Source organism: Acanthaster planci, linkage group LG14, assembly GCF_054643075.1.
Source record: "Acanthaster planci isolate LZ-2023a linkage group LG14, COTS_SCS, whole genome shotgun sequence".
NCBI classification, from domain to species: Eukaryota; Metazoa; Echinodermata; class Asteroidea; order Valvatida; family Acanthasteridae; genus Acanthaster; species Acanthaster planci.
In genome coordinates this window covers 13,202,717-13,230,664 of record NC_141790.1, presented here as the reverse complement: position 1 = coordinate 13,230,664, position 27,948 = coordinate 13,202,717, and the positions used below count along the sequence as shown (strand labels likewise).

Sequence of the window (27,948 nt, the reverse complement as noted above, 5' to 3'; positions counted from 1 at the left end):
TTGTCAGGCCAATATCAATGCTTTAGAATGAAACACGTTTCAAACAGATGCAATAAACCCACAAATATCTGTCCTTACGAAACCTCACGTGATCACAGTGTGATATTTATTTTGCAATAATTATCACCGATAAATAATTTTGCGGCAATTTATTTCAAATGAGTGGTTATTGTATTAAGTTCTAGATAACTAAACAATTTTTGATGAAGTTATTTTCAGTAACGCAGAAGATAAAGCAAATTGCTATCAGCTCCTGCTTGATTTGTGCATTGAGTGGGCATCGTACACCCGGCAGAATTCTGTCGAATTCATTACCAGCTCTCGTCCCTACGTTCGGAGGACATCGGTAAAATGTCTGGAGAGTGCAGACTACGTACGGGACGGGAACCAGTCTACTATCTACCCATGCTCATGTATGATTATTAAAATCTGTTTTCTGCCTCTGCTGAAGTGATTCAACCGATTATAGATCAGCATATGAACGAAGGTCTTTGTATTTCTTTTTTACTCATTTTATTATTTTAATATCCTCAACGAACATTAGGCTGCGTGTATTGATTGGTTGGATAAGCGCTATACTATGAATGTACATGTGGACTTTCTAGTTTTTTTTTCATATGTTGTATAGATTTCTTAACACATGTATGTCGTTCTATCCGTTAATTTTGTAAGCCAGCTAAAATTATACTTAGGAAACTTGCCACGGTATTAGGATTGCTAGTGAGAAGTCATTTCACTTTTGTGACTTATTAGAAAGCAATATAAGCAAGACGTTTCTGATTGGTTAAAAGATAACTAAAGGAAGCTATATGAGAGGTTTAAGATTATCTCCTTAACGTCATTCCATGTACAATTGCAACGAATCTTTTAAGCCAGGTGTGTATTGTTATTTAATAATTATGCAAATAATATGGCCGTTCCTTTACCAATATTCTACTTATTTCTTCTTGTCAACGACAATGGCAGTAGATAATACCGAGGCTGAAGAATTTCAAACGTTTCAGTAGTGATACTCTGGAGAAGCATACCATCCTATACTTGACAAGAAATTGTAAAAGAAATTCATGTTTACTTGTGGAATTTATAACTTTGGGGGCTTTTCAATTTCGTGCAGAATTTTTAATACAGAGCGATATAAGTCCGATTTCTATAAACAGTTACTAACTCAGATTGGTGATTTTACTAATTTGTCATGACTGATATGCTTCATACACAATTTCCCTCTTTGAAGGTCGAAGGATAGAGGCTTTGAGACGCTGCCAAGTTTACATCCAGTAATGCCATTTTACATTAAACTACTTGGGTGGCTGTGTGTGTACTCTAAAATATTCTTGCGTATAATCAGCTGAGGGCGTCAGTCAAATACCATTCTAACTGTTCTTTGAAGCGCAAATCTGCATTTGAGAAGGGTAACGGAAGAAGAATCCAGTTTCCGGTTTGCACGATTGAAGAGCTTCCGATGGCAGGTCGAAGGTGAAGCGTTGCATCATGGTTGTAAAGAACATGAACATTTCCATCCGGGCCAGTCCTTCCCCAATGCACATCCGGGATCCTGTATTGGATAGTGAAATTGGGCCCTTTGTGAACAACGTTATCGTCCAGATCAATTTCGTTGGTAGGTTACAGATTCATACAAGTGGAATATTTAGGAGGCGTGTCTAAGCTTTACTCACAACCAATCATTGTCGTTTAATCCCATGATGTTTGCCGTCCCTTGCCATCCCATCTAAGTAGTTTTTCTTTAAACACTTTCACTTCTTTTAAACATTTCCCCTAGCTTGTCTCATGTTGTAAACCTACCGGTACTAAAGGGCATGAATTTATCAGGTAGAACCACTGTCTTCCCGTCCGGAGAGAGGAACCTTTCAGGCTTGAACTCCTCTGGATCTGGCCAGGCCTCCGGGTCCATGTTCATGCATGCTATCGGGGCTAACAGCTCTGCGCCCTCAGGGATGGTGTAGCCGCCCAGCTCAAAGGTTTGAGTGGCTCGATGAAAAAGGCCAAGAGGAACTGGATGCATGTGGCGTAGTGTCTCGTTGATGACGGCACAGGTGTACGGTAGACGGTGTCGATCAGCCCATTCTGGTGTCCTCTCGTTATCCACAACCTCAAGGATCTCACTATGAACCTGGACAAATAAACCTAGTTTGTACGTCTGAACACGTCTCTGTGTGAATTTACGCGCAGCGGAAGCGCATCTTCTCGAACTGCAGTGCAATAAAGTGTGACATTTTCAAGTTCATTTGTGTCCATGTGATTTTATTATTTCCTTTGCTGTTGTAGGGAGGCTTAGTTAAAATTCCCTATGGCGAAAGGAAATCATGTTGAACATTAACTTCCCGCAGATTAATTATAAAACCAGATAATTTAAAATGAATGTAGCTCTCTGTCGTTTTAGACAAACAACGAAATCAGATATTTTCTGGGTTCAGTGGCTACCCTGCATTTTCAGTACTTGCCTTCTCCTGCACGGTAGGGTTGGCAGCCATATTCCAGATGGCAAACTGTAGTGTGCTTGACGTTGTGTCCGCACCAGCTCCGAGCAAGTCCATCAGTGTACGGAAGATTCGATCTGACCCAAAGGAAAACTGTGAGTCGTCTTTGGAGGTTGCTTGGATCAACTTGTCGGTAAGGTCACGTGAATGACAGGAATCTAAGGTGGCCACGTGCTGGGCCACCATGTTGTGCATTGCTTGTCGATACACCAGTCCTCCTCGGCGGAAGTCCTTGAATCTTGGTGCCACGAAAAGGAAAGGTATCTCGCGGGTGATGCTTACGCCTGATATGTGCGAGACGGCTGAAAGGCCGAAGGCCACTTTGTTCATCTCTGGGGAAGCATAGTCAAACCGTTGACCAAAGCAGAAAGCATACATGACGTTAATAGAAGCCTTCTGGATGCCAAGCCTTGGATCCAACACCTTGTTCTTCTCGATGCTTTCCTCCAGAAAGTGACAAAGGTGCTCTGCTTCCTTCACCATGATGGTTTCTGCGCCCTTTTTGCCCAGGACGAAGTCGCGCAACGATCGCTGAACTAAGCGTCGTAGTGGCTTAATATCGCTGCCGCTCATATAAACCACTGAGCCTGAAGGATAGATAAAATCAACAGAAATGCAGAAGAAGTGTAGGGGCTATGGCTTCAGATGAAGAACAGGTTTGTTTCTTGAGAGCTACTCGCTACGTTCTTACAAAGTCGCATTTTGGATTGAAACTTCTAGTTGACTACAGGCAAGAGGACAGGCAAGAAGTCCAGTGTCTCTTTTTGCCCTTTTCTGGTTGTATGTTCTAGAAAGGTTGTTTTGAGGAAAGAACTAGCTTTGTTCGCTCGAGAAAATGATTGACAAAAATGGATAGTCTCCAAAGGCACATTCTTGAAAGAACCAGTTCGGTATTTCAAAAATGCAGTTTCACTGGAGAACAAAGCACGTTTTGGAGACAATATGCGGCCGCTTAGACAGAGTAGACCCCGCCTGAACGATTGCTGCTCTCAAAATGACATCCAACGCGTTTAAGTTTCAACATAAACTCTTGGAATACCGCGCTGGTTCAATACAGAGTTTCCTTTTAGCAAATTCTGTATAATAGATTCTTTAGTGAATAACTTGGAATATTTATTGTACCTGATACATCAAGCCAGTTCAACGTTGAAATATCTCGGGCCCCTGTTATTTCCCCCTTCTTGCTATAGGCTTCTCGGGCCAGTTCCGGATCGGTAATGACAACGGTGAGACGTGACCCCAGGTACAGACTGAAGATTTTCCCGTACTTCTGGCTATTCTTGAGCAGGAAACTTGTTGGATCAGACCCGAGATGAAGGTACGCTCCCAGTAGGGGCAAGCTCCAGGGCCCCGGCGGAAGGTTTTGAAATCTTATCCTTTCAAGGATCAAATTAACAGCGAGAAACACCACAACGAAGATCAAGGCAAGACGAAAGCTCGGTAAGAACGAAAACAGGGACAACAGTGTCTGGTATGTCATGTTGAAGATGGTTGCAGTTGGAAATAAGGCTTCAAAGTGACAGAACAGTACCCAGCTGTAAGCAGCGTGTGGAAATACTCTCTTTTTATGCGCAAAGTTGAGGCATCGATACTTGATCTATATTCTAAGTTCATTATGTCTTGGGTTGAACAAACTTTTTATACAGAAGGGGTTAATGGTTCCTACAAGATAAGCAATATATATCGGTATTAACCAGTATCGCTGTAGCGTTTATAAGAATTATTTGGTTAGTGACGCCAGAATATATGCATAAAAATGTTCATTTACTTCTATGTACCCCATTAAAGTTTTAGAGTACTGAAGTGTGACACATGAGTTGCCGTAGCGTTTATTTTACACAAGGACTATAGTGTACAGGCAAGCAGAATAGACTTTGTTCACAAGGAAGCCATTTAATAACAGTTTTGTTCCCTGACTCTCTCATATTCAGAGTAATCTGTTAAAAGAGATGTGCCCTATTATTTTGGGTTCCAAACCTAATTTTCAGCTTTTTTAAAATCAAGGAAAAAATATATACCTTAAACGTGCGTTTCAGACCAGTTCAGTTGAATGGACGCGACGAATGCCCGAGCCGCAAGCGACGACATTATCAGCGTTCAGTCTCCTGAGCCGGTCTTACCAGCCAAGTACATATCACCATTCATAAATACCTTTTAAATTAGAGATTCAAAAGAAGTCAATATATGATGGATTTCCAGCGATTTTGTACTAGAATTTTAATTTCTTTTTTCCCAAGCACCCCGTTCATTTTATGGAATATTCTTTCAGCAATCTGTCCAATTGGCGCGCGTGGCGAGCCGCGTGCACACAGACTCTTGACCTATCAGAATCGATTAAACTTGTCTTGTATTCAGGGGCCAGCGCGTGATTTACGCAGCGGCATTATCACACCTCAGCAGGCATTATCAAATGTTAATATACGGTCAAGTTGCACGTTGTTGGATGGAAGTAATAAATACCAATAAGGTATTTATGAATGTGGCTTAAAACAATAGATATAATTTATCACAAATTCTGAAAAATTCTAAACAAAAACTGCCATGAACTTGTGTGAACGCTGATTTTCGGTGTTGCTTTTACTGTAAGGTTCCCAAAATGAAACGTTTGACTTCGAATTTTTCAGTTTAAGATGGTCAGTTTATGAATACAGTCTAGAAGAAGTCGTTAATCTGGTGGCGCTCACAGATAGGCGGTACGCGCGCGTTACATACCCCTTTGACCATACCAGTAGAGTGTTGTAACCATTGATCTCCATCCAATACGTAAGTGTGACGTCACTTCAGTTTAAACCACGCCCACTGCACACGTGCACTGCACATAGGGTTACATGCATTGATCACCGTTTACATCGAACCGTGGAACCGGAAATTAACGCGCAACTTCTGCGATTGTTCAATGAGAGCCTGGCGCGTTTGTGACGAAGTCACTTACGAACCGGATAAAGACGGTTGCGACTCGTTGAATGTACCCGCGCGTCAAGTTCAGGAATGCGCATTTGAGTGTGGCGCCAGATGAGACTGTAGACTAAAACTTCCTTTGGAAAAGTGGAGGAAAGCAATTAAGTGACGTTTGCAAAGAACCATTACATGAGTAGGGAGTAGTAAGTGGGCTAGATGCATTCATCGTGGTTACACGCAAGCTCTACTGAATGCTTTCCAGTAGTGTCAAAGGTTTATTTTTTACCCTTTTGGGGGTAATATAAAGATAACCTCTTTGGAATGTAAGTTAATGATGGCAAAGTTCGTTGCCATCCGTCATCGGCTCAAAATGGGGAAGGAACAAACCAACAAACACAGGGGGATAAGACAAAGTTAACGAAATCATTAAATTAAAAATAATGCAATTCTCATGCTCTATGTCAATCGGTCATTTAAAACAATCTCACGGACCTGCCCCCTCCCTTGGAAAAAATGCCGCATCCGTCTCGGAGTTACACGCTACATCGTCTGGAAGATTATGTAAAGTTCGTTGAACTTCGCCTTAATAATGCAGTGCGTCACCAAACGATTTGAATCCTCGGCAGATAACTGACCTTTATACCATGCAGTTTTGCAATGTGCAGAAATGTTTCGAAATTAAGGCAACCATTTCAGCTCTTAACAACATTTCATGATTCTTAAAAAGTAGGAAAACACCTAGATAACAAATTTGATAGCATAAATTGATATTTTCTGTCATTCTCTACCACTCATTCAGAATAAGCTAAAGGTGTCTTTTCATGTCTGGTGAAAATGCATCGGTGATGAACCGTTTTGCCTCGTTGTGTCTCGAAACACAGTCTTAAATTTATGCTCTTGAATTTTATCAAAAGCCACAAACTTCGTAGAGAATCCCTTACGGCGATGATCTTTCCCACCACTCTGTAAAAGAAAATATTTTCTTGAGGGGAAAAAAGAAAGATGTAATGTTGTCGGTTGTATGCGCAATCTAGATTGCAAATGGCGATGTAACAGAGGCAAAAGCATGCCACGTGACTGGTTCTAAGCTTCTCCTCCATCATGAAAGTGAAGAAAGAAGAGAGAGAGAGAGACGTAGTAAACGTAAAAGTCAAAGTCAAAAGGATAATGAAGTTAGGTGGAATATAATTTCTGCATCAAAGCACGGACTGACGCGTCGTGCTGTGTGTGTTGCGTATACTCCTTCCATTATAAGTGCATGGGTGAGGCTATACCCGCACGCTCAGACCCTGAAAATCTGGCTCCCTATCATATTTTAAAGGACAGTCTGCGAGCAGATCCCACCCCGTGAATTCTTCACAGCAGTACTGGGAATCGGAGAGGGTGGGAGATTAATGGGGATGACTTTACGGCCATAGAAATTCGAAGGGGGGGTGCTGTCACCCAATGACATCAAGGGCTCTGTTCACGATACAGATGTAATTCACTCATGCGAAAACACGTCAAACAGCGTCTTTATGGCTTTCAAAAACTGTTCTCCCTTTTCTGAGTGGTAATAAATACAATTTGTTTGTTGGGAAGTCCGAAAAAATCTTCATAATCCGCCTTCATTATTCCTCACCACGAAAAGTGTGGGATGGTTCAATAGAGAATAGACCATCTCCCCAGTCAAAATGTGCCAGGGATATCCACCCCCCCCCGAGATTATGTCCTTGTTTCAAAGAGCCCACCAGGTATCGTCTGGACTTTGTGTTGTTTGTCGTGCAGTCTTTGCATCATTTAATGGGGCTGTCTGGGAGAGATAATTTTGATCAAGAGAAGCCGAGTACCTTCACGCACATCAGACGTTGGACTCCAACCTTGAGTAACTGGGATAAGGGCGATTGGAAAAGTAGCTTGGTTTAGGGCTCAAGATCCTATGAATAACAAGTCTTAAGTTAATTCTGGGTGCTCATTGATTTGTTAATACATTTAAATCTTTTAGACATAATACTTAGAATCGGAATAGGTTGGACTGTTGTGCACTTTTCTTCATTGTTTCATAGATTAAAATCAGCTTTTGTTTACTAGAATTAGAATTACAGTTCCATTTTTGTTGTATTTTAACTTTTTGTTCCGGATAAAATAGTTTTTCCCGACGGATTTTACATGCATAAATCTCCTGACGTGACCTTCTTAGTGTTCGACTGCATGTGAAATGAGACCCCGTTGGAGCACAGTGTAGCGAGAATGATAAGGCTAGAGTTCCTTTAATGAGAATGCCCGTCTTTGCCGTAAACATGTCATTATTAGTCGTTTTGTTGTCTTTATTGATAGCATATATCGGCATGACCAGGATTGATGTTTTCCTCAACGCAAGTTGAAACGGTTCCAAATATCGCAGATAACTGATTTCGAAGGTCATGCACCAATAGATAAATAAGGTCACAAAGTGCACATAAAATCGTTATGATTGGACTTCCTTTGCAGATGTAAATCTGGATTAAGAAAAAGGTCTTGCATTTTGGTATCTCATGATGGTTTCAAATGAAAAGGTGAGACTTGCACCGTGAGGCCTACTGAGGGCTTTTGGCCAGTTATAGGTTATTTAATCACATGTTTTCTATAATTTCCAGCCGGCCAGTTATGCTATATCGATGGCAATATTCAACATAAGGAAGCTTAAGTCTTGCTCTCCATAAAGTCGGCAAATATTGAAGTCAGTTACTTGACAAAGTTTATGCCTTGATCTTTGGGTCACTTGAAATGAGGCTACCAATTTGATTGACTTTGATAACAATGGGTACCGGTTCATGCCAACAAACTTTTCAGTTATTGAAGCCTCGGCAACCACGGTTCTCGTTTGTTTGGACTAGACCTGCAACTCTTGCACGCTTATCTCCGCCACTAAAACGTGACAGCAATTAAAAAATGTCAGCGTCGACTAGACTTTGTAACCGTTGCTGACGATCAAGTGGTCTACTGTAAAGCCATAAACAACTAGCTTGTTTACCCCTCTAGCTTCTTTCGTTCCTTGTGACCGATATTGTCTTTTTGCTCAAAACGTAAATTTTGAGGCTATTGACACAGTAAAGCCATCATGCGAGGGGAAGCACATCTTTTCTTCAGTGTCGTCTTTCACTGAATCCTGAAGTGTTGTAGGCCAAATTGATTGTTTCACATATTCAAACGATGCACCTTTGCACAGGGTACTTTTTTTTTCAAAGACGCGTTCTCATCGCACTGTAATATACCCGTAAACGCTACCTCCCTGAGGTCAGTGTAGTTGACCTTACCACTGGTTATCAATCGAGGAATAGATTAAGCCATTACTTCTTCTTCGAAAGCAGCATAGCTTCCATTTAAACAGCTTTGGGGTTTCTAGAAGATGCTTTTTCAGGAATGTTAAAAGGTATCTCCATCGAACCTACGACATAGCGTCTTTAAGCACGTTCAAACTATTTCGTGAAGACCCCTGGACTCTCTATATATTTACCATGTAACAATGTTTGGAGATCGCGTTTGTCCTAAATCACAGATACATTTTTGACCTATATATGATTCCTGTAAAAGACACGATGGACGACTTTGAATGGCCTGTGACAGTATAAAAGGGAAATGAAACTCAGGCACTGATCATTGTGGTGTCTTTCGTTTTGTCAAACCGTACAGGCAAGATGGCTTATCAAACCCTTCTCTGGTTTCTCTCCTACCTACCGAGTATCCGTGTATTCCTAGCCTTTACACTGGCCGTATTTTTCATCAAATGGACCTTGGAGCGGTTCTTCTGCTCTAACCTACCCCCAGGTCCCTGGGGCTTACCCGTCCTAAGAGCTAACCTTGGTCTAGGAGCCAACCCGGGCCGATCCCTTCTCGAGATGAGTAAGAAGCACGGTAAGATCTTCAACCTTCGGATCGGTCCACGACTAACGGTGGTCATCACCGATCCGGATCTGGTGCGAGAGGTCTACGGCAAGACAGCTGAGGCAACCTGTGCAAGGGACACGCACATACTAGATTGGATTGAGATGTCTGGTAAATCCTTCAAGTTGTCCAGATTCTTAATGTTCCTTATCGTTTATCCCGATCTGTGCGTAAATATAACGAAATAACGTCCTGCTGAACGAGAGCAGCATAAAAGGTTAAGATTAAAATGTTCTCATGGATATGTATGTTTACGCGTGTGCGCATTCTTCACGCGTAAAGACGCCTTTCCATACGTACATTTATGGGTGCGTTGCGTACGCAACACATTCATGCGTTTCACTTTCACAGACACAAAGTCGACTCCATTAACATAACACACGTGTACGTTACGTTGGCGACGTGTTGACGTGCATATGGAACGGTGCCTTATCAGTGCTTGGAAATTCTCTCGTACACGTACGCGCGAAGCTAGTCTTTGCCGAAATGGATTAAATCAAACTACAGAGGGTGCTATATTTATTCCGTTCGTGTCACGGAATAAACTATTGGAAGGTCTTGGAACCAAGACTAGCACGGTACGCACTATAGGTGCTACCCATCTTAGAATCAATCAGCATAGACCTGAAAATGGACTTGACCCAACCTCGTTCACCAGGGGTAAATACGATAGTTGGTTCCCGCCATGCCTTGCGTGATCTTTACCCCTTGTGTTGTAAAATTGAAGTATTCCACCATTTAGGTGACCAACTGTTTGCCTGTCGTTTTCTTTACCTGTCCTTCATTGTACACACCCCTATCTCGGTTTCGCACAATGTTGTTCAAATTTACTCCCACTAGGCTCAATAGTAAGCTGCAGTGGCAGTGACGTCAAACCTCTTCGCCGCCTCATTCTTCGGGCTCTGAGAGACTTTGGTCTGGGGAAAAAGGGTTCGGAAAAAATGATCATGGAGGAAGCCCGTCACCTTTGCCGAGCCTTGGGACAGACAGGCAAAGGAACCTTCTTCGACCCTAGAAACCAGATCCAAATGGCTGTGGCTAACATCATCTGTACCTTCTGTTTCGGCTGAAGGTTCGACAATACATCCTCAGAGCTGCATCAGCTAGTCTCCGGCCCGCAGGCTGTCTCTCGCATCTCAGGGCTGAGCATCACCCGGGAGATACCACTCCTCTTCCTCGCTCCCCGCTTCAAAGAATTCCGAGAGGGAGAACTGACCTACCGGCAGATTATAAACGACCTCGTGACTCATCACAAAGAAACATTTGACCCGAGTCACCACCGTGATCTTACCAACAAGTTGATTCAGGAGACTTCTAACAAAGGTTCTTTCTTCTCGTTCGGTGGCGACAGGATTTTTCGGACTTTGATGGACATGTTTGCAGCAGGGGCAGACACTACGTCCTCAGTTCTTCAGTTTGCCCTGTGGCATATGGCGCTGTACCCCAAAATTCAGCAGAAGGTAACAATTTTGTAATTTCTCTCATTTCTTTTGCAACTCCTTTTTCCTACCGTAAAATTGAGCAATATTAAGAAGCCTGTTGTCTGTCGTAGAACTTCCTTTTATGTCAATGATACACATTATTTTAATAAGTTTAAATTTTTCAAAAACAAACCTGGCCCACAAGGCGTACAAATAAGAACAGGGTTTCATTAAGCTTGAGGGGAAGCTATATGGAAGCTGGATCTTAGAATTGTTTGGAAATATCGTCATTTCGAATAGTCAGACCATCGGACGAAGCAGAGTATTCATTATGAAAATTCACAACAACTGTGACCTGGAATGAACCCCGTTTACATATTTCATCCATCACTCCGGCCTCTCTGCCAGTGTTCACGGTGTCTCTCTACATGCGACAGGAATGCGCACGTTTCAAGAAAGAACGCAATGTTTCATCGTTTTAGTCTAGAGTCAACAGTTTTCTTTTTAGGTCCGTAGCGAGATACTGACGGCTATCGGCGCAGATCAGGCCCCGGAGCTATCGGATCGGCCTCGCCTGCCCTACACCCAAGCCACGGTTAACGAGGTCTTACGACTTTCTCATCCTGTACCCTTGAGCCTGCTGCACCGTACTACGGCACCCCTGGAGTTAGCTGGCTATCACATCCCCAAGGGAACCGAACTGATGACCCCATCGCCTGTCTGAACATCGATCCCGGAATCTGGAAGGAACCAGACATCTTCAACCCAGAAAGATTCCTCTCCGAAGATGGCAAGACGGTGGTTCAGCCGCCCGGGTTTCTGCCGTTTGGCACGGGTATGTGTGGGAAGTTTTCTCGTGCTCAAGCATGTGCAGTAATCCTATATAATTCCCATCAGGGACAGGCAGAATTTCTACCTTATTGTGTGCAGAGTTCAATTTGTTTTCACCTCATTTTCTTTGCCCGGACAATAGTTTTGACGAAAAACTATCGAGGATTTGCTTTGCCTTGGTGCACTTTTCGATAGTTCCTGTCATTATTTCCTTAAAAATGCTCCAAACTCCGCAACTCTCACCTTCATAACGTGGCCCAACATTGAAATCATTTTGTTTTCAAGGTTGTCGGATCTGCCTGGGAGAAACACTAGCCCGCACCGAGTTGTTCCTGTTCTTTGCCGCCATCATGCAACGCTTCATGTTTGACCTTCCACCGGACGCACCCGGTACCCAAGTCTCATTCGGGCTTCTCGGGTTTCTTCTTGTGGTTTCCGGACCAGTTCAAAATTAGTGCCACTCCTAACTTTCAGTCCCAGGGATAATTGTCTGAACAAGGCTATGAGGCATTTCTCTCAACATTTACATGTTTATGTGAAGATAATATTTCGTTGCTAGACAAATACAACCCATATTGAACACAATATCGCTCAATGCACAGGATTTGATAGATGTTAGGTCGTGTTTCGAAAATGTCCCCGAGCGTGCGCAATGCAGAATTTTCGAGCAATGCTTGCCTTGTCTGGTTTCTTATTTTTTTAACTACCGCATCTAATAGCTTGGATATTTTAGGAGTGAGTATACATTTCAGTCGTGTTCAAGCATTACAACCTGTGCTCCCGTGCGGTTTCATCATAGCCACTGCAGGATTCTGCGTTAATTGATGACCTTGTGGGGTCGTTCAAATGATAACATGTCACGTATGTTCATGCCCCCCTTAGTTTGCGTGCGTACTGAATCCCACTATAACCAGAAGCCAGTAAAATGGCTCTCGACTCAGACAGGGGACTCTAAAAGTAATCTATCAACATCAAGCTCAGAAAAAGTCGCTTGCCCCTCATTATCATACCGATTTAGTGTTTAACCACTTAAAGTGCATTTTGATAACTTTCACAAGATAAAACCCATTTTTTGCCTATTTTTTCCCGTCTTTGCTTACGTACCTCCAAAGTAACAGAGTCAGAAGTTGGAAGTGAAGCCAACAGTTTAGAGGGGATTTTTCAGTTTTGCCGAGTTTTCCCTGATGTTTCTCTACTTATGAATAGTGAGGAAAGGAATATCATGAGCGCCCCAAATTGAAAGTATCATGCAAGAAGGAAACCGTATGAATGAAAACGGAAAGTTTTGTCCATGTGCACTAACGCATAATACACACTTTTTTTCCACCAAATCAGACACTCATGTCGCATCTCTTTCTAGCTATAAACAGCCCTGAGTTAAAGGCCAGATTAATGTGACCATGTTGCTAGTAATGCCCGAACTGATATGACACAATGTTGAATTACTGCATAATAGATTCTTTTAAAATGAAAAAGCTTGCGGCACTTTAATCCGGGTAATGACTGCAAAGGTAACTGACATATACAACACAAATATCATTTTAAATATAGCTGTGATTTATCCTAAGTTGATACACATTGTGCTTCAAACAAAAACGATGTAAAAAAGGTACACAAATAGAACTTTTAATACACTTTAATAATAAGACAATATCGGGTTAAATGTCGCTGGCGAGGCTGTAGATTTTGACCATTTGTAAGTAAAGTTGGATGTGGAATCTGTAATAACAACAGTCTCCATTTCAGCCGTTTCTTTCCCATCGCCGGCATCATACTGCCGAAAGAGGTCCATGCAGTTTATCAAAATAAATGCTCCAACACAGAGTGTATCTTACTTAATGATGTGCTGATCATGTTAGCACAGTGGCTTATACAATTAATTGATTTTTCTCTGTACATAAAAATAAAAATCTGTGTACTATGAAGATGCTGAAATGTGCATTTGTTTAACATGTGTTATAAATGCCATGCGTTATTTATTAATATACTGGTTTTTTATCTATTGCCATATTTATTTATCCACCTGTCCAATTCTTGCTGGACAACTAATAAATTTGGAAATTTAAAATTTCCATTGTGGCTTTTTGCAACCCCTTCGTGATTACTCCAACTAGGCCAATTGAAATCAATCAATCAATCAATCAATCAATGCAATCAATCAATCAATGCAATCAATCATCTTTTAAAAACTTTTTGTGCCTTCATTGGACACCACTTAGTAGTAATACGAGTCAAGTTTACTGTTGGCAAGATAAGACAGCTACAACCCAAGGCAAGCGGACGTAGCTGGCAAGCAAAGGACTCTGTACTTAAACTTCCGAACGACCTTGTTCCTTGAGTGTAAACCTCTGTGCAGTAGGAGAAAAGCACGCCATATGTTGTCTGTATTGCGTGGGTAGGGACCACAGGCATATCGTGATTTGGCGCAGCGCCTGACTAAAATGAAACTATGGGCAAACCCCTCGGTGTAAGGAATTTACGCACAGTTGAAAATTCCAACCATAAAATTCTATGAAGCCATTTTTCAATTGTACAAAAATCGTCTGTTTACTTAATCTGGCACTTAGGGATTCGAAACAATGCCGTTGCAGCATTTCGGGAAAGAAGAGATAGCAGTACTGTAGAGCAAAAAATGTGAACGTATTTTAGAAGCACATGTAAAGGAATGCGGGCAATGTAAGTGCGTTGCGCGTAATGCGCACTGGACGCGCTGCCACCCGTCGTTTCGCCCTCTGTTTGCCCATACTTTTTAAAATCACGGTTATACTCGCAAGACTGGTGGTCTATGCGTTTATATGGCCGTGTCCGAATCACTGGGCTTCGGCCAGAAATTACACACGAGTATATGGAAGTGGCCACGGCCAGTTCCCATGAAGTCGTGTGTAAATTCCGGTCGTAGGCAAGTGTTTCCGGCACGGCCTTACGTCTGTGGTTTGGACACATGGAGTATTCGTATTCGATATATACGCGCACCGACATTACAACAGGTGAGTGTGCGTTCTGTGACCCTTTAGCTTTCGGAGAGGATATACAGAGGAAGTACCACTCACGTATCTTTCGATGTTTCACATTTCTACTGCTCAGGCAGGAAGTCTACTGGTCAGTAACTTTAGTCACAAAAACCAGCTTCAAGCTTCAACGGTTTTCATTATAAATGTTGCATAATATTTGAAAAGGAAGGGAAAATTTGGATCAACAAGAAATATTCACTAAACTCCCCTTTTCCTTGCCGGGAGTGATCGAACAATCCCCTAGGCCTATAGTAGTCTAATTCTTTGTATAGCTATTTCTAGCAGGACTAGCCTGAAGTATACTCCACCTGCTAGCCGAAACCAGAGTTACTGCTTAACCCAACCCTTGAATGTTCAACTGGAGCAAAAGTTTGAACAATTTTACAGCAAAAGTCCGAATTCAGAAAAGGCCGTTTTCTTTCTACAAAAGAAATAACAGATGGTGTGTCTTTTTTGTGCTGTCGTGTTTTCAAACAAAAACTTTACTTCTGGCAAAATAGCAAAGACACACTTACTTTGTGTTATGGATAAATTCACTAAAGTTCGTTTGTACTGTCAGTCTTTTTCAGTGTGGATTTCTTGGAAGGGAAGGGCGACCCTTCCGGTGAAGCTGTGTTCTCCGGGGTTCTTGAAAGACTTGCATTGTCTTGCCGCGTGAGTTTGAAAATCTTGCCGAGTTTCTCTCGTCGCGAAGACCACTTGTTGCTGGTGGATGCTGGGTCTCGGAACAGTTCGTTGTCGGACTCGTCGGCGCGGTCAAAGGCCTTGCATCGGCATTGCAACATGAGGAGAACACGCACGCGGAACTGACGCAGTCGGAACGCATACACGAACGGGTTAACGCAGCAGTTCGCGAATCCCAAGATGACTGTGAAGTGGTACCAACCGCCATTGAAATCCAGAGGACCGCCCAGATTGAATTGGACAAACGTAGTTTGGTTTGGAGTCCAGCAGATGACGAAGAGGATAAAGAGAATCAGTAGGGTCATTGTTATGTCTCTACGGACGTGCTTTTTGATTGGCTTGAACACAGAACCGGATCTCTCTGGTTTAACCTTGACAGTAGGTGTCCTGCACGCCAGTTCCTTCTTTCTTAAGGTTATGACAATGGAAACGAAGCACACACCCATGACACAGATCGGGGTAATTAATTCCCACAGGAAGAGTAATACACCAAAGAAAGCTTGGCCGAAGTCATCCCAGGATTTAATGGTCACGCATGTACCGTTAACCACGGTGTACCCCCAAAGAGGCTGGCCCCATTGCATGACGGGGCAAAACAGCCATACGATCACCACAAATATCTTGGTGTTGCGTCGAGTAAATCGCTTAGCGTACGTTAACGGGTGTATAACGGCTATATAACGCTCTAGCGAGATCAATGTCAGATTGAACGTGGAGATGGCGAAAAAGTAAAAGATGACGAATCGAGTCCACCAGAATCGACACAACCACTCTCCGGTACCACCAGTAGTCGGCAACCGGTGTCGATACACACGGGTGATGCCGAATATTATTATCACGATACTCGATACCAGGTCAGCCAAGGCTTGCGTGAAGATGAGCAGACTGACCTGATTCTTTTTCGACTTGATTGTGTTAAACACGATGCATGCAACTAGGTTACCCACAAGACCGAAGGAACCAATGATACAGTAGACAGCGACTCCAAACTTGGCACTGGGGGATAATTCATCCTCGGAAGGGCCTTCAGTAATCGAAGATTTTGTAGAAGTGTAGAGAGTGTCTTCCATCGCAGCTGTTGTATTTTCCATTTCAGTTGATGTAGTCTCGATACTGTCAGGCCAGGGCTTCTCTTAAGATGGGTAATGGTGAGCTCTGTGTATAACAACGGTGCTGGAAAGAATACAAGAAAGCAATCAATGGCATGAGTCCTCCGACAAAAAGGTTTGAGCGGTGTCGGTTCCCATAGCCTCCCTCATGAATAATTCCATTGGACAAGCAGTCCGTGCAAAGAATTCATATTGGTTCATAACGCAGTCACTGCTGCCTAGTGATATTTACTGCTTTGAAAAGAAAGAAGCAATACATATACCACTAATGATTTTAGGGTAATTGATGGTTTAGTCAGTGCTCTTCTACGGAAGTGTAAGGTAGACAAGATAAAACGTGCATTTCCATAAAAACGTTTAAATCACATTTGTAACTTAGCCTAAGTGCTCATGTCTCACGTAAGTCATAATGTTGACTTGTAATTCATTTTATGACTTAAATGTTGCAATAATATATTACTTTGGACGTAACAATTTCCATCATGTACCTTTAATACCTCCTTACTCTTCACAACAATGGCCGGAAATAAAGGGATGGGCCTTATTCTCAAGGGAGCCATTTCGATCTTGTTAGTAATAATAATGACGATTTATAGAGCGTACATATCCACCAAGGTGCTCAAGGCGCTAATACGTTGACATTAATAATAATATTAATCCTTAAATGCCTCATTGAAGAGATGAGTCTTCAGATCCTTCTTAAACTGCAGGAGAGAAGAGGAAGATCGTAACCATGTCGGTAGGTTGTTCCAAAGACAAGGTGCAGCACATGAAAAAGGGCGATCTCCCCATGAGTGAAAGGACTGGATTCTCTAAGAAGATTCATATTACTGGATTGAAGTCTACGTGTGGGATTGTAATGTTGTAATAAGTCTTATGCTGGAGCGAGACTGGAGTGATGTAGAGACAAATAAGAGCATCTTGTTCCTGATTCTGTTCCCTTAATCCAATTTATAATTTGTAAACTTTTGATTTGGATGATATCAGATATTTTTTATTGATATGCATTCAAAGTCTCCCTTTCAACCATTTCTTGTTCAAAATCTGGCTTGAAGAAAACGTTTAATTACAGTTTTTAATTACTCATCAGGCTAGACAGGTACTAAATTGATATGTAATTTCACATATAACAGTGATTGCTTTCTTTTCTATTCTCAAGTTTTAAAACTGAATATTCCATCTCGCTTTCAATTTAAGTACGGACGATCATAAATAAGTCTACTTCATAGTCAAGAATTCTGTCAGATAAAATATTTTAAAGAAACTTACAGGTAATGCGACAACGCCTTTTCTCCATTGTGGAACTATTAAACCTTTATGTAATATTCACCGCGTCATATTTCTAAACAACATAGATTTTTTGCACTCTTGTTTGTTGAGAGCTCATCTACACTTTGAAAATATCGAAAACCTCATCAACATTGGAAGTTTCCAGGAGTATATTCCTGTTATTTTGGGCATCACTATTTGAACAAAAATACAAAATGTATGAAAAGCAATCGAAACTTTGCTCAATGTATCGGCATGTTCAGCCTAAAAAGAAAACAAGGAAAAGGAATTAGAATATTGAAATCTTATCTTAAGGAATATGATCCCTACTTCCTTGAACGTGGTTTGAGCCGTTGTTTCAATCTCACTTGAAACAAAATACGAGAGGTCATTGACTGTTGCAGCGAAGATTAAGTTGCTGTTATCTCTTTATAAAATATTCTTTGCGCAAATTGTACGCTTTCAGGAGTACGGAAACGACTTTCACTTGATACGGTTCCTTCAAAATTAACCCTAATGTTTAAACTGAAATATGACGGCTTGTGTTTTGTTTATGTTGAAACGCAAGTTGCGGTGCAATGTTTTAAGTTTTGTGTGTGGGTGTGTTAAAGTGTAAATTTCTCAAGTGAATTTAAGTTCAATAGGCCTAATGAAGTTTTTCCACTAGCTTTCTGTGTAGCTCATAGAGTGAACTACGCGCGCATTTTAAAAGAATTTTTCTCGACGATATTGTCAACAGTGCCAGCTACACGAGCTACAAGTTGAATTGTGTAGTTAACTGAAGCTACGCCAGCAATGAAACAAAATTATGGCTCCAATATTTCAAGAAACAAATAAGTTCACAATACAGAAATAGCGGTGCGGATATTGTTCCTCTGGAGGACAATATTTTGCCCTTGCATTATGTTGCACAGGCATTGTCACCCTGTATTTCAATGACATATCTCAACCTACCATATTCTTTGCTGAAGGCTAACTTTACTGGAGTGCATTTCACAAGTGTTATGAGTCAACGCAACTTTGTTGGAACATAACGGATATCATTTGATTATGTGGATAAAGGATGGATATAGAGCCAGTCTACCCTTGTTATGGAGAAGATGATGCACATATGGCATGAAAACCAATGTTGTATATTATGCTAGTGAAACGTTTCTTTATCGTAAATGGGTTTCCATTATTATGTCGACTCATCGTGGCCAATGAAACAATGAAAGTCTATAGGCTTCGAGTTAATTGCATTGGGCTCTGAATTGACGAGTTCAAAAAGTCGGTACATGGACATGTACTTGGAATTACGATAGATTGATTAATCCTTAACAGCCGTTTACAGTTTAAAAATAAATCGCCAACACGTGAATGTTTGCGTTATTCAAGAATATTTTCATATACAAACCACGCAAATTTCCTAGGCTTTTCTGCGATTGCAATCAACATCGCCCCAACAAACAAACCTGCGGGAGCATTAACAAAATAGACTTACCCCTTTGAACTCTGAGAACCTCACATTCGCGAAATCCACCGTGACGCTTTCAGGGAGTGAGTTCAACACGAACAATGGCCGCGGCCGCGCATTCGACCGATTGTACAGCACTTGCCGTGGTAGCAGTCACACTGAAGCACTACTTCTAAATTTATAGCACTTGAACAGCTTTATACGTCGGTTACCACCAGGAAGTAGTGTGCATATGCAGGAAGTAAAGAGGTCTACCACAAGAATGTCCGTGGTGTTCAGATACAAAATGGAATATCCACAAAGGAATAGCGTGTATATATACTAGAAGGTCATGTTTGAGAATTTGTTCAGGTACCCCAGTGAAAGTATCATGTTTGGTTACAAAACAGCAAACATATAATGTGTACCTTTACTCTGACTTCTGTATGATTGCACGACGCTGTAGGAAACGTGCCAGGTTTGGCTGAAAACTGACCATTTACAGGTTAATTCCGGCAGCTTATACTGACGGTCAGGGACCCCATGAGGTATCCCGTGTCAGACACGATGTGCACGTACGTACCAAGAACACGGCACGTACAAGGTAATAGATAAACTGTTCAGGACAATCGATCCATTCTACACGGCGGAAAAGCGGCATTTGCATGCATACAGTATTGTGTATATCAATACTTAATCTCAGCATTACATAAATTGGGTTTGGAGGGGCAGATCCAGGGTTTTTCAAAAGGGGGGCGTGAACTAAAAGTCTTAGGGTCGCCGTCGTAATTAGGGAGTTTGAGTAAGCGCCGGAAGAAGAAGTGTTGTTTTTTTTTGTTTTTTGTTTTTTTATTTTTACTTCTTTTTCACATTTATGGGGCTGGGCTCTAAATCAACACCTTTATTTATAGATTAGTTCGATTGTCATGTGAATAATTCTTCTCGACCACGGGATCCAATTCCCCTCTCAAGTGGTTTGATTGAGTATATATTCTCCATCAAACAGTTAACAAATTAATTCACTTTCCTTTCTCTTATATGATAGAGGGTAAATTAAGTCGTCTATTAAAAGCTCACATTTTTAGAACTAAATCAGAAAAAGAAACTAAGAAATCATTTCAGACCCATTCCAAGTTTTTTATGTTTTGTGGAGAATTTGGTCTGTCATATGTCAGTACGTGTATAAAGCTCGCACGAATGGATAAAATGATTTTTGCGTTGCTATATTCCCATAAATTACTATTTCAGTCCCACGAAATAATATTTCAGTCCCACGAAATACTTTTCATTCCCACGAAATACTTTTCATTCCCACGAAATACTTTTCATTCCCACAAACTACCATTCCATTCTCACAAAATACTACTGGTGTTATTATTACCGAAAATGGGTCACTTGGGAGACATTCCCACAGGAACGTGCACAAAATTTTTCAAACTTTACTGTCCCATAATTCAATATTCCCTGATCCGATCTTAACCAAACTTTGCATGTTTTCCTTTCAGATCCTAATCTATCATCTCTCAAAATGTGGACGTAAAACTTTTCCTCCTTTTGGTAGTTGAAGCATTAGGGAGACATTGAAATGTCTCCCAAATGACTGATGTCTCCCTGATGTTGAAAAATTTACCGCAGAATGTCTCCCAAGTGACCTATTTGGAAATATTCCATTTCCCACGAATTACTGGAGCAACTTTCTCTAAGTGAGTTATCTTACCTATTTGCGTGCACATATTGTTACTGTGTATAGTAATTAGTGGAAACGAAATTTTGCGAAGCAAATTGTGATTCGTGGTAACGACATAGCACAAACCTTCCGCCATGTTCTATCCCAGTATCACATAACATTTTTTCTCCTAAGCATCTTGCATTATCTCTGAAGCCACACTAAGACAGCCAGACGTAGTGATAACGTGTGTAATTTGTGTCATAAATAACTACATTTTCAAGTATCGGCAAGGTAAAAGTCAATGCTCATTTTATGATGTTTAAATAAAATGAGGTTGTGGTTCGTCAACTTACCCAGAGTTGCACCTATTGCAAAAAAAAAGTCTTTTAAATTTTGAAATTTAAAAGGAAACATCCGTCAGTTTCATACATGTGTTGCTCACAGTCCTGACGTATAGTCAGTCACTAATAAAATAGAAGTCAGAGTATTTTATTTGCATAAGTAAACATATTTCAAAAGGGATTTTTCGACATCGTCCTACACGTGTCTGTCTTAAAGCCATATCTCCCTGTGGGAACTTAAGTAGAGAGCAAAGACACTGTCAACATGAAAAGCTGAACACCAAATAAATAACATTACAAAGAACAGCTCTTACAGTTATAAAGATAACTTGAGCCACAATACTGCGCGTGATGTGACGAGATGTCGCGACTAATTTAACATTGCAAATTGGCTTTCGCATTTTCCAATGAATGCTGGCTATTGAGGCTATATCTTTAAGGCATGGTAGTCGCAATGACACGAACAGCGTCATGATTATATAGGTACAGAGAGAGTAATAGATGAGTACGCTGATGAATACGTTAAACTTCATATTAAGAGCTATAGCCTGATTGCACTATCGGTTGATCCTGTATGAAACCATGGAGCTTTTAATAGCTCTATGATGAAACCTGTCTATTCTGCCGCCATCGGTCGATCACCATTAGTTTCTAACTCATTGCTGTGAGAGGTTGATATGAAAAGGGAAGTAGAAACATGGTAGTAAATCGGGGATTTCGCTCAGGAGCGACCGTCGTTAGTTAGCAATACACGACGACAGGGTGGGACAGCGAACATCAACCAATCGTGACAATCAATATAACAACACCTTTTCGTCAAAGTTCTCTTACTTACTTTGAATGACTGCAATATGCCACGGGCCTGGATTTCATGCTCGATTGCTGGACACGAATCTTCGTGATCTAAATTCAGACAGCAGAGATCGTGTCTGGCCTAACATGCATAAATTGCCATGTTAATTAGAAATTCTAGGAATCAATAAACAAAGCCTTCCCCACATATCCTGTTGGGCCCAAAACACACACGTGGTTTTATCATCCAGACTTATCAAAGAAAAAAGCTGTCATCTGAACGATAAAGCTATAAATGCTACAAACATGGCTGAAATTATATCACTGCACCCCGTCATTGACAACTTCACTGCTTGTCCGATAGTGCGTTCCAAAGGTCACTCATCATACTTCACAGGAAGTTAGCTGCCTGCTTACCTGCTGATTTCATTCGTTATCTTTAGTCGCATACGTGACAAAGTGCAGAAGAGGTATGTGATGTAATCGTTGAATGGATATAGAAGTTTTCACCTATTTACAACATTCGCTTGCAAACCCATGATGTTGGAAGATTTGTAATTTGCAGGCAGTTGAAAAGTGGTGCGAGAATTTTGTTTCCCACCAGTGCCCCTTTTTAGGTGTGCTGACCATTAATTAACCGTAAAATATGGAAACAGTGGCTCAGTTCATATATCCACGAAACAATTTCCTTAACACTTTCCTTGATTAATAAATCAACTTCAAAACCAAGGATATCAGTCCGCGTTCCGTTCTAAAATTTCAACACCGAATACGATTTTCGAATTTTAGTTAGACCTCAAAGTCTCTGAAACACAGATTCCCGCATTGCTTGATATTATTCAGTGGAAACGTCTAGCTGACGTCTGCCAAACAGAGTTGAAGTGCAGAAATATCCCAATAAAAGAACGGTAAACACGAAGTGTGGACATTTCCTCGTTGGGATAGGCCACCAGTGTACGAGGCCGCTTCCTCAGCCAAAGTAATTAAGAGCCCTCAGCGGTGATAGTCAAATCCTTTGATTTTCACTGATGGCAATCGTTCACAACATGATATTACTCCGTCGTTTTCTCAAGACATACAGCTGAATGTCATTAACAAGAGCAACATTTTCCTTATGACAGAATTTTGTAGGCCCCAATCCGTCGTTCTTCATGTTTTCATTTCTGATAATAAAAGGTTCCTATTACAACAAGGTAATCTGTCCCGTAAAGTTGGTGAGGTTTGACTGAACATGAGACATTTACGACTTGTGACGAATGTCTAAGGCATTATACCCTTAAAATTATGACTCTAATATAAAATACATGTATAGCAGGATGTCCAAGTATATCCCTGTTTAAAGCACAGCAAGGCGGCATAACAAATACAGTATTTAAATATCAACAAAGTTGTTACATGTTAAAGATTTGGATTCCGTGTTTGCAAATGACACGTCAGTTCGTTCTAGGGTTGCATTCTCAGTTCATGAACTTGGGAAAAAGTCAGCAAACCTGTCAACGTGTACTAGTTCCAAAACCTTGGACAAATTACCAAACGATCAATAACTCCGATGCTTCTACTTATTAATTCAGGTAGAAAGCTATTATGATCGAGTCTTGCAGTATTTAGGGGCGTGTGTAAGATTTGTTTGGTGAGGGGTACCTTAGACCCCAATTTACCCCCAAATAGCTTATGCCAAAGACCCCCCCCCCGGTTGCGTCACAAGCCCGGGGGATTCAGTTGTATAAACTTGTTATTCTATCCGCCTTTAGCAGAAGCACCCCTTATTGGTATTGATGACACTTCCTGCCAAACTGCCCTATCTGCCATGGAAAGTTGTATTTTGGACATTATAAATTGGATGCTGCAACTTAAGACAGGCTAATGGTCAATGACGCCAAGTGTGAATTCCTGATTACTGGAACCAGGTAACAGTTGCAGAAAATAAATATTTCCAACGTCACAGTGGGCGACTCTGTAATCCATCCACGTGCATCAGTGATCATGTTTGATTCAGAAATGACAATGGACACCCACATCACTAAGGCTTGTTGTGTAGCATTTTTCCACTTTCCCAATCTTAGGCGCATCAGTAAATTCCTCTCTCACGATTCGCTTTCAGTGTTGATTGAGGCATTTGTGACGAGCCGTCTGGGCTATTGTAATAGTCTTTTGTATGGTTTGTCAGCAGCACAAAATAATGAGATTACAGCAAGTCCAGAATGCTGCAGCTAGACTACTTACGAATACACTCAAGTTTCAACGCGTAGGCCTAACACCAATACTGTATCATCTTCACGTGGTAACAGGGATTTTGCAATGGCTGCTTCTAAATTATTGAATGCCTTGTCGTGGCACATACAGTGCAAGCAGAGCCTTGCCGTTTTCAAATGTAAAGTAAACGTTACTTTGATAATATTGCATTTGCACAGTGATATTGAACTGCAAGATTCGTGATTTTGTTAGTTTTATTTAGTCGGGTTATTATTACTTTTAATTTTAATGTAGGTTTAGCTGTGACTCGTTATTTTTAGTTTCACCGTGTCAGGTATAATTATTTTTTTATTTTTTGAAAATACTTTTTTATCGTAGGTAGGGATAGCGGCATGTGTCCTCGGGGAAAGATCGAATCATCACCGATGCCAGCATGGTTAGGTTCTCCCTGTTGGCGGGGCAGACGTACCCCCATGCTGCGGTTTGGGTACTAGCGCGGTGACATTCATTCATCCTTATTCATTGATCCTCGTCCTTTCGTTTCTTAAGTCAATTGATTTTCAAGTTAACTTGTTCTGTGCCGTTGATCCTTTTTACGGAAACGGCGATAATTTTTTTAATTATTATTGTTATTATTGGTTAAAAAGAGCCAAATTGTTGGGGAGTGTTCTTTTTGTTGGTAACAAAGATCGTAACACAGGCCTTTTATACTCGCTGCGAACCAACGAGTGCACTTCCCACCAACGGAGCCCTCCGTTGATAGGAAAATTCCGCCCTCTCTTGGTCCACTTCGGGGCTCTTAGTGTGAAAAACGTACTATTAGAAAGAGCAACTCTTGTAAAAAATCACTCCAAATATTGAAAAACCACTCTAAAGCGCTCCCAGGGTGAAATTTCCACCCTTTCTAAGATGAGCCTTATCAGGGACAACTTGAAATAAATATGGCTCCTCTTTTATGAATTGACTCGTGTGTTTTTGAGTGGTTTTAAAAGGCACCAACTCTTTTCAAGAGTGAATTTTTCACTCTTTTGCTATTAAATACCAAAGCTAAAATTTTAAGTTGTGGGTGAAATAATTATTGTATCTCTGTTTTTCAGGAAAAAAAGGTGGAAACCATTAGGCCCCCGGTGCTCCACTGGCCTTAGTAATAATGAAGGTTGGTTTGGGAAATTTGGAAATGTGGTTACGTTGTATTGCTTGTCATTTACAAACAACAAAAACTGTTTAAAAATGAAAATATTGCACGTACCTGATACGAATTACTATTTCTTTTATATTTTGTTTTATTCACGACAATAAGATAAGCAAACAGCGTGACCACATTTCTACGTTTTTGTGGAATTGCTATAAAAAATGTGATTTGCTGAAAAGTGCAGGTACACTTTTCTGTATTCTCGATGATTTATCATTTGGTGTATCGGTTATCTCTTCGGGGAGTTAGTGTTCACTATCCCTTTGTGTGCAGATACACCTGAGGTCAATACATTGTGCTATATTTTAGTATCACAGCCCCGATTCTGCAAACTATTACCGTTAAATGCCGGGGTATTGTTTTGTTATTCACAGCATTATTGTCGACTGCAATTCACTGAAATCGACTTTTTGTTGTGTTTGCTACAAGTATCTACTGTGAATCGTGACTTACAGTACAATACTGCTTATTTACAGTAATGTTGACGGTGTAAACTTTGACCTCGATCAACGTTAGCCAAAATGGGCGTTGCTTACTTTCAATTAATTTGCTTTTTTATATATATAACGGTTTTGCCCGTACCCAACGTATGTTAATAAGCACTGTATGCTCAGTGCTGTCTGAGAGCTTGCGAAAAAACCTCACAAGCTTACTCGGGTGGGACTCGAACCCACGACCTCCTGCTTACTAGTGCAGATGTCTCAACCACTCGACCACCGAGCTTGCCGGGGTCGGTTGGCCGGTCCGAGTCAAATGAAGCAGTGGGTACCGCGAACTATTTTCAAGATGTATTTTTTGCGTTGGGGAGATGTTAATTATATATATAACGGTTTTGCCCGTACCCAACGTATGTTAATATTAAGCACTGTATGCTCAGTGCTGTCTGAGAGCTTGCGAAAAAACCTCACAAGCTTACTCGGGTGGGACTCGAAAATTTGCTTTTATTCTTAATACAATCGTCTGAAAAGATAAAATTTCCTGGAAAATAAAAACATCGAAGCTAAAAACTGCATATCATAATGCCCCCATCTGGGCAGCATAATAGTATAGATCTTAAATAAAATAGGCCATGATCAGGATTTCTGGACATGTGAGGGCCTATCGCTAATGAAAATCGTACTATACACACATAGAATTAATCATGGTCATGGCTTAACACTATGAATGTATAGACCTTCAAAATATCATGATGCCCGTAGTCAATTAAAACAGTTATTTCTGTGACTACGTGAAGTAAATTAATGTGGATTATTATTTGAATTATTACCACTCTTGCAGATAATTACTGTAAATAAGTTACAGTAATTTACAGTCAGAAAATCAAAACAATTTCACTATCAATATAAGAAGTAAAACAATTTACACTACAACATTCACAGTGTGCGTTTATACCGTTACGCGCCTTATACTATCGACGTCATTGCCTACCATACGAATAGCTACCGTAATAATTAAATACTCTAATCAGTTGGTATACTTTAAAAAGTGGAAGAATCTTAAAATGACCGAGATATTGAGAATAGCTGTCATCAGGTGATTATCTACATTTCGAGACTCAGCAAGAAGTAAAGACAAAATCTAGGATCTGAAATCAATTTGGAAACAAAACACTGTAACGTCTTGCTGTTGAAAACATTGAAACCATTTCAAAATAAATATACATGTAAATCATAGCCAGGACTGTAACTTGGAGATTTTCAACTAACAGTAATCACATTTTGCTTACCTTCTTTCAACCCAGACATCTCCTTAGAAACGCCAGTCCATTTTAAATCTAAGTCCCGCTTTGGATCAGAAATTTTACGTGCGTAATCGGTAAATTGGAATACAGGAAATCGTGTTACTGTGAGGCTAAAATCAGGTAGTCCAGTTGACGAACGAACATCTGTTTATCGCTGTTCCCCAAAAACTGACGTTGCTGACTTGTATTCTGTGTTGCAGTGACGGCCATCGGTTACATTACTCGATATTTTGAAAGATTAATTTGTCACTAATGCATTTATACATACCCTGTTTCTGAGTTTACCCAATGGCTAACAATAACTTGAACACTGTGAAGTTACATTGGAGCCTTAATTCCATCATCCGAGTTCTCATAGCCACTTTATGTCAGAAAGCTTTGACTACAATACGTCGGATTTCCAGACTGACGCAGATTCAGTCGACATCCCTTATTTGTCACTGTAATTGCTGCATGCATGCCGATTCGTCGACATAAATTATAGTGTGGTCTTGTTACAAGTCTCCAGGGAAATTATAGGTTGAATGTGCTGCAGCGTGAATAGTATATATGGCTGGTCGAACAGCAACGTGGATATGCAAAGTTTCGGAATGGAGACTATATAAACACAAAACGAAGATAGACGCTACAGCCAAAATGGACGAAAATTATATTTTCCAGTGAGCAAATCTTTTTTCCGTATGCCTGAACCAACCAAATTAAAACACCAAATTAAGGCCATATGATATGTTTCTCTTTATTCATGAGGTAGGTTAGGTGAGACTCGTTACTGTTTAAGCAGACACTTCGGCTCGGGTAACTACATTAGTGTGCTTGTTTACAATTGAAAGTGGATAAAATTGTTTTTGAGTAGGGGTCATACATCATGACATGTGGCTGCCTTCCTTGGTGTGGTATTAGGCATTGGGACAATTTTCATAAAACAAAATTCGGAATTATTGCACAGATCATGGAATGTTACCAG

At 40.8% G+C, this 27,948-nt stretch overlaps 3 protein-coding genes across 7 annotated transcripts; 1 reads left to right on the top strand and 2 right to left on the bottom strand.

The window, feature by feature from the left end:
• Positions 1-69: 69 nt before the first annotated feature.
• LOC110981638 (cytochrome P450 2A10-like) lies at positions 70-9,312 on the bottom strand. Of its 2 annotated transcripts, XM_022239358.2 has the most exons (5): positions 9,212-9,312; positions 3,618-3,871; positions 2,460-3,082; positions 1,801-2,128; positions 70-1,552 (listed from the first exon to the last, which is right to left on the bottom strand). In XM_022239358.2, exons 1-5 carry the CDS (start codon positions 9,310-9,312, stop codon positions 1,371-1,373), a joined length of 1,488 nt encoding a protein of 495 aa, XP_022095050.2. In that variant the 3' UTR covers positions 70-1,370. The 2 variants fall into 2 exon arrangements, with proteins under 2 accessions (XP_022095050.2, XP_022095049.2); XM_022239357.2 differs by lacking the exon at positions 9,212-9,312 and having other exon boundaries at positions 3,618-4,475.
• LOC110981649 (cytochrome P450 2J2-like) lies at positions 9,289-13,483 on the top strand. The gene is made up of 4 exons (XM_022239384.2): positions 9,289-9,407; positions 10,369-10,756; positions 11,226-11,552; positions 11,834-13,483. The coding sequence occupies exons 2-3, from the start codon at positions 10,664-10,666 to the stop codon at positions 11,439-11,441; spliced, it is 309 nt and encodes a 102-aa protein (XP_022095076.2). The 5' UTR covers positions 9,289-9,407; positions 10,369-10,663; the 3' UTR covers positions 11,442-11,552; positions 11,834-13,483.
• On the bottom strand, positions 13,006-27,380 carry LOC110981761 (allatostatin-A receptor-like). 4 transcript variants are annotated; one of them, XM_022239631.2, is made up of 2 exons: positions 27,253-27,380; positions 13,006-16,416 (listed from the first exon to the last, which is right to left on the bottom strand). In XM_022239631.2, the coding sequence occupies exon 2, from the start codon at positions 16,332-16,334 to the stop codon at positions 15,096-15,098; it is 1,239 nt and encodes a 412-aa protein (XP_022095323.2). In that variant the 5' UTR covers positions 16,335-16,416; positions 27,253-27,380; the 3' UTR covers positions 13,006-15,095. The 4 variants fall into 4 exon arrangements, with proteins under 4 accessions (XP_022095323.2, XP_087001579.1, XP_022095325.2 ...); XM_087145453.1 differs by lacking the exon at positions 27,253-27,380 and adding an exon at positions 21,902-22,187; XM_022239633.2 differs by lacking the exon at positions 27,253-27,380 and adding an exon at positions 19,485-19,696.
• Positions 27,381-27,948: the final 568 nt, after the last annotated feature.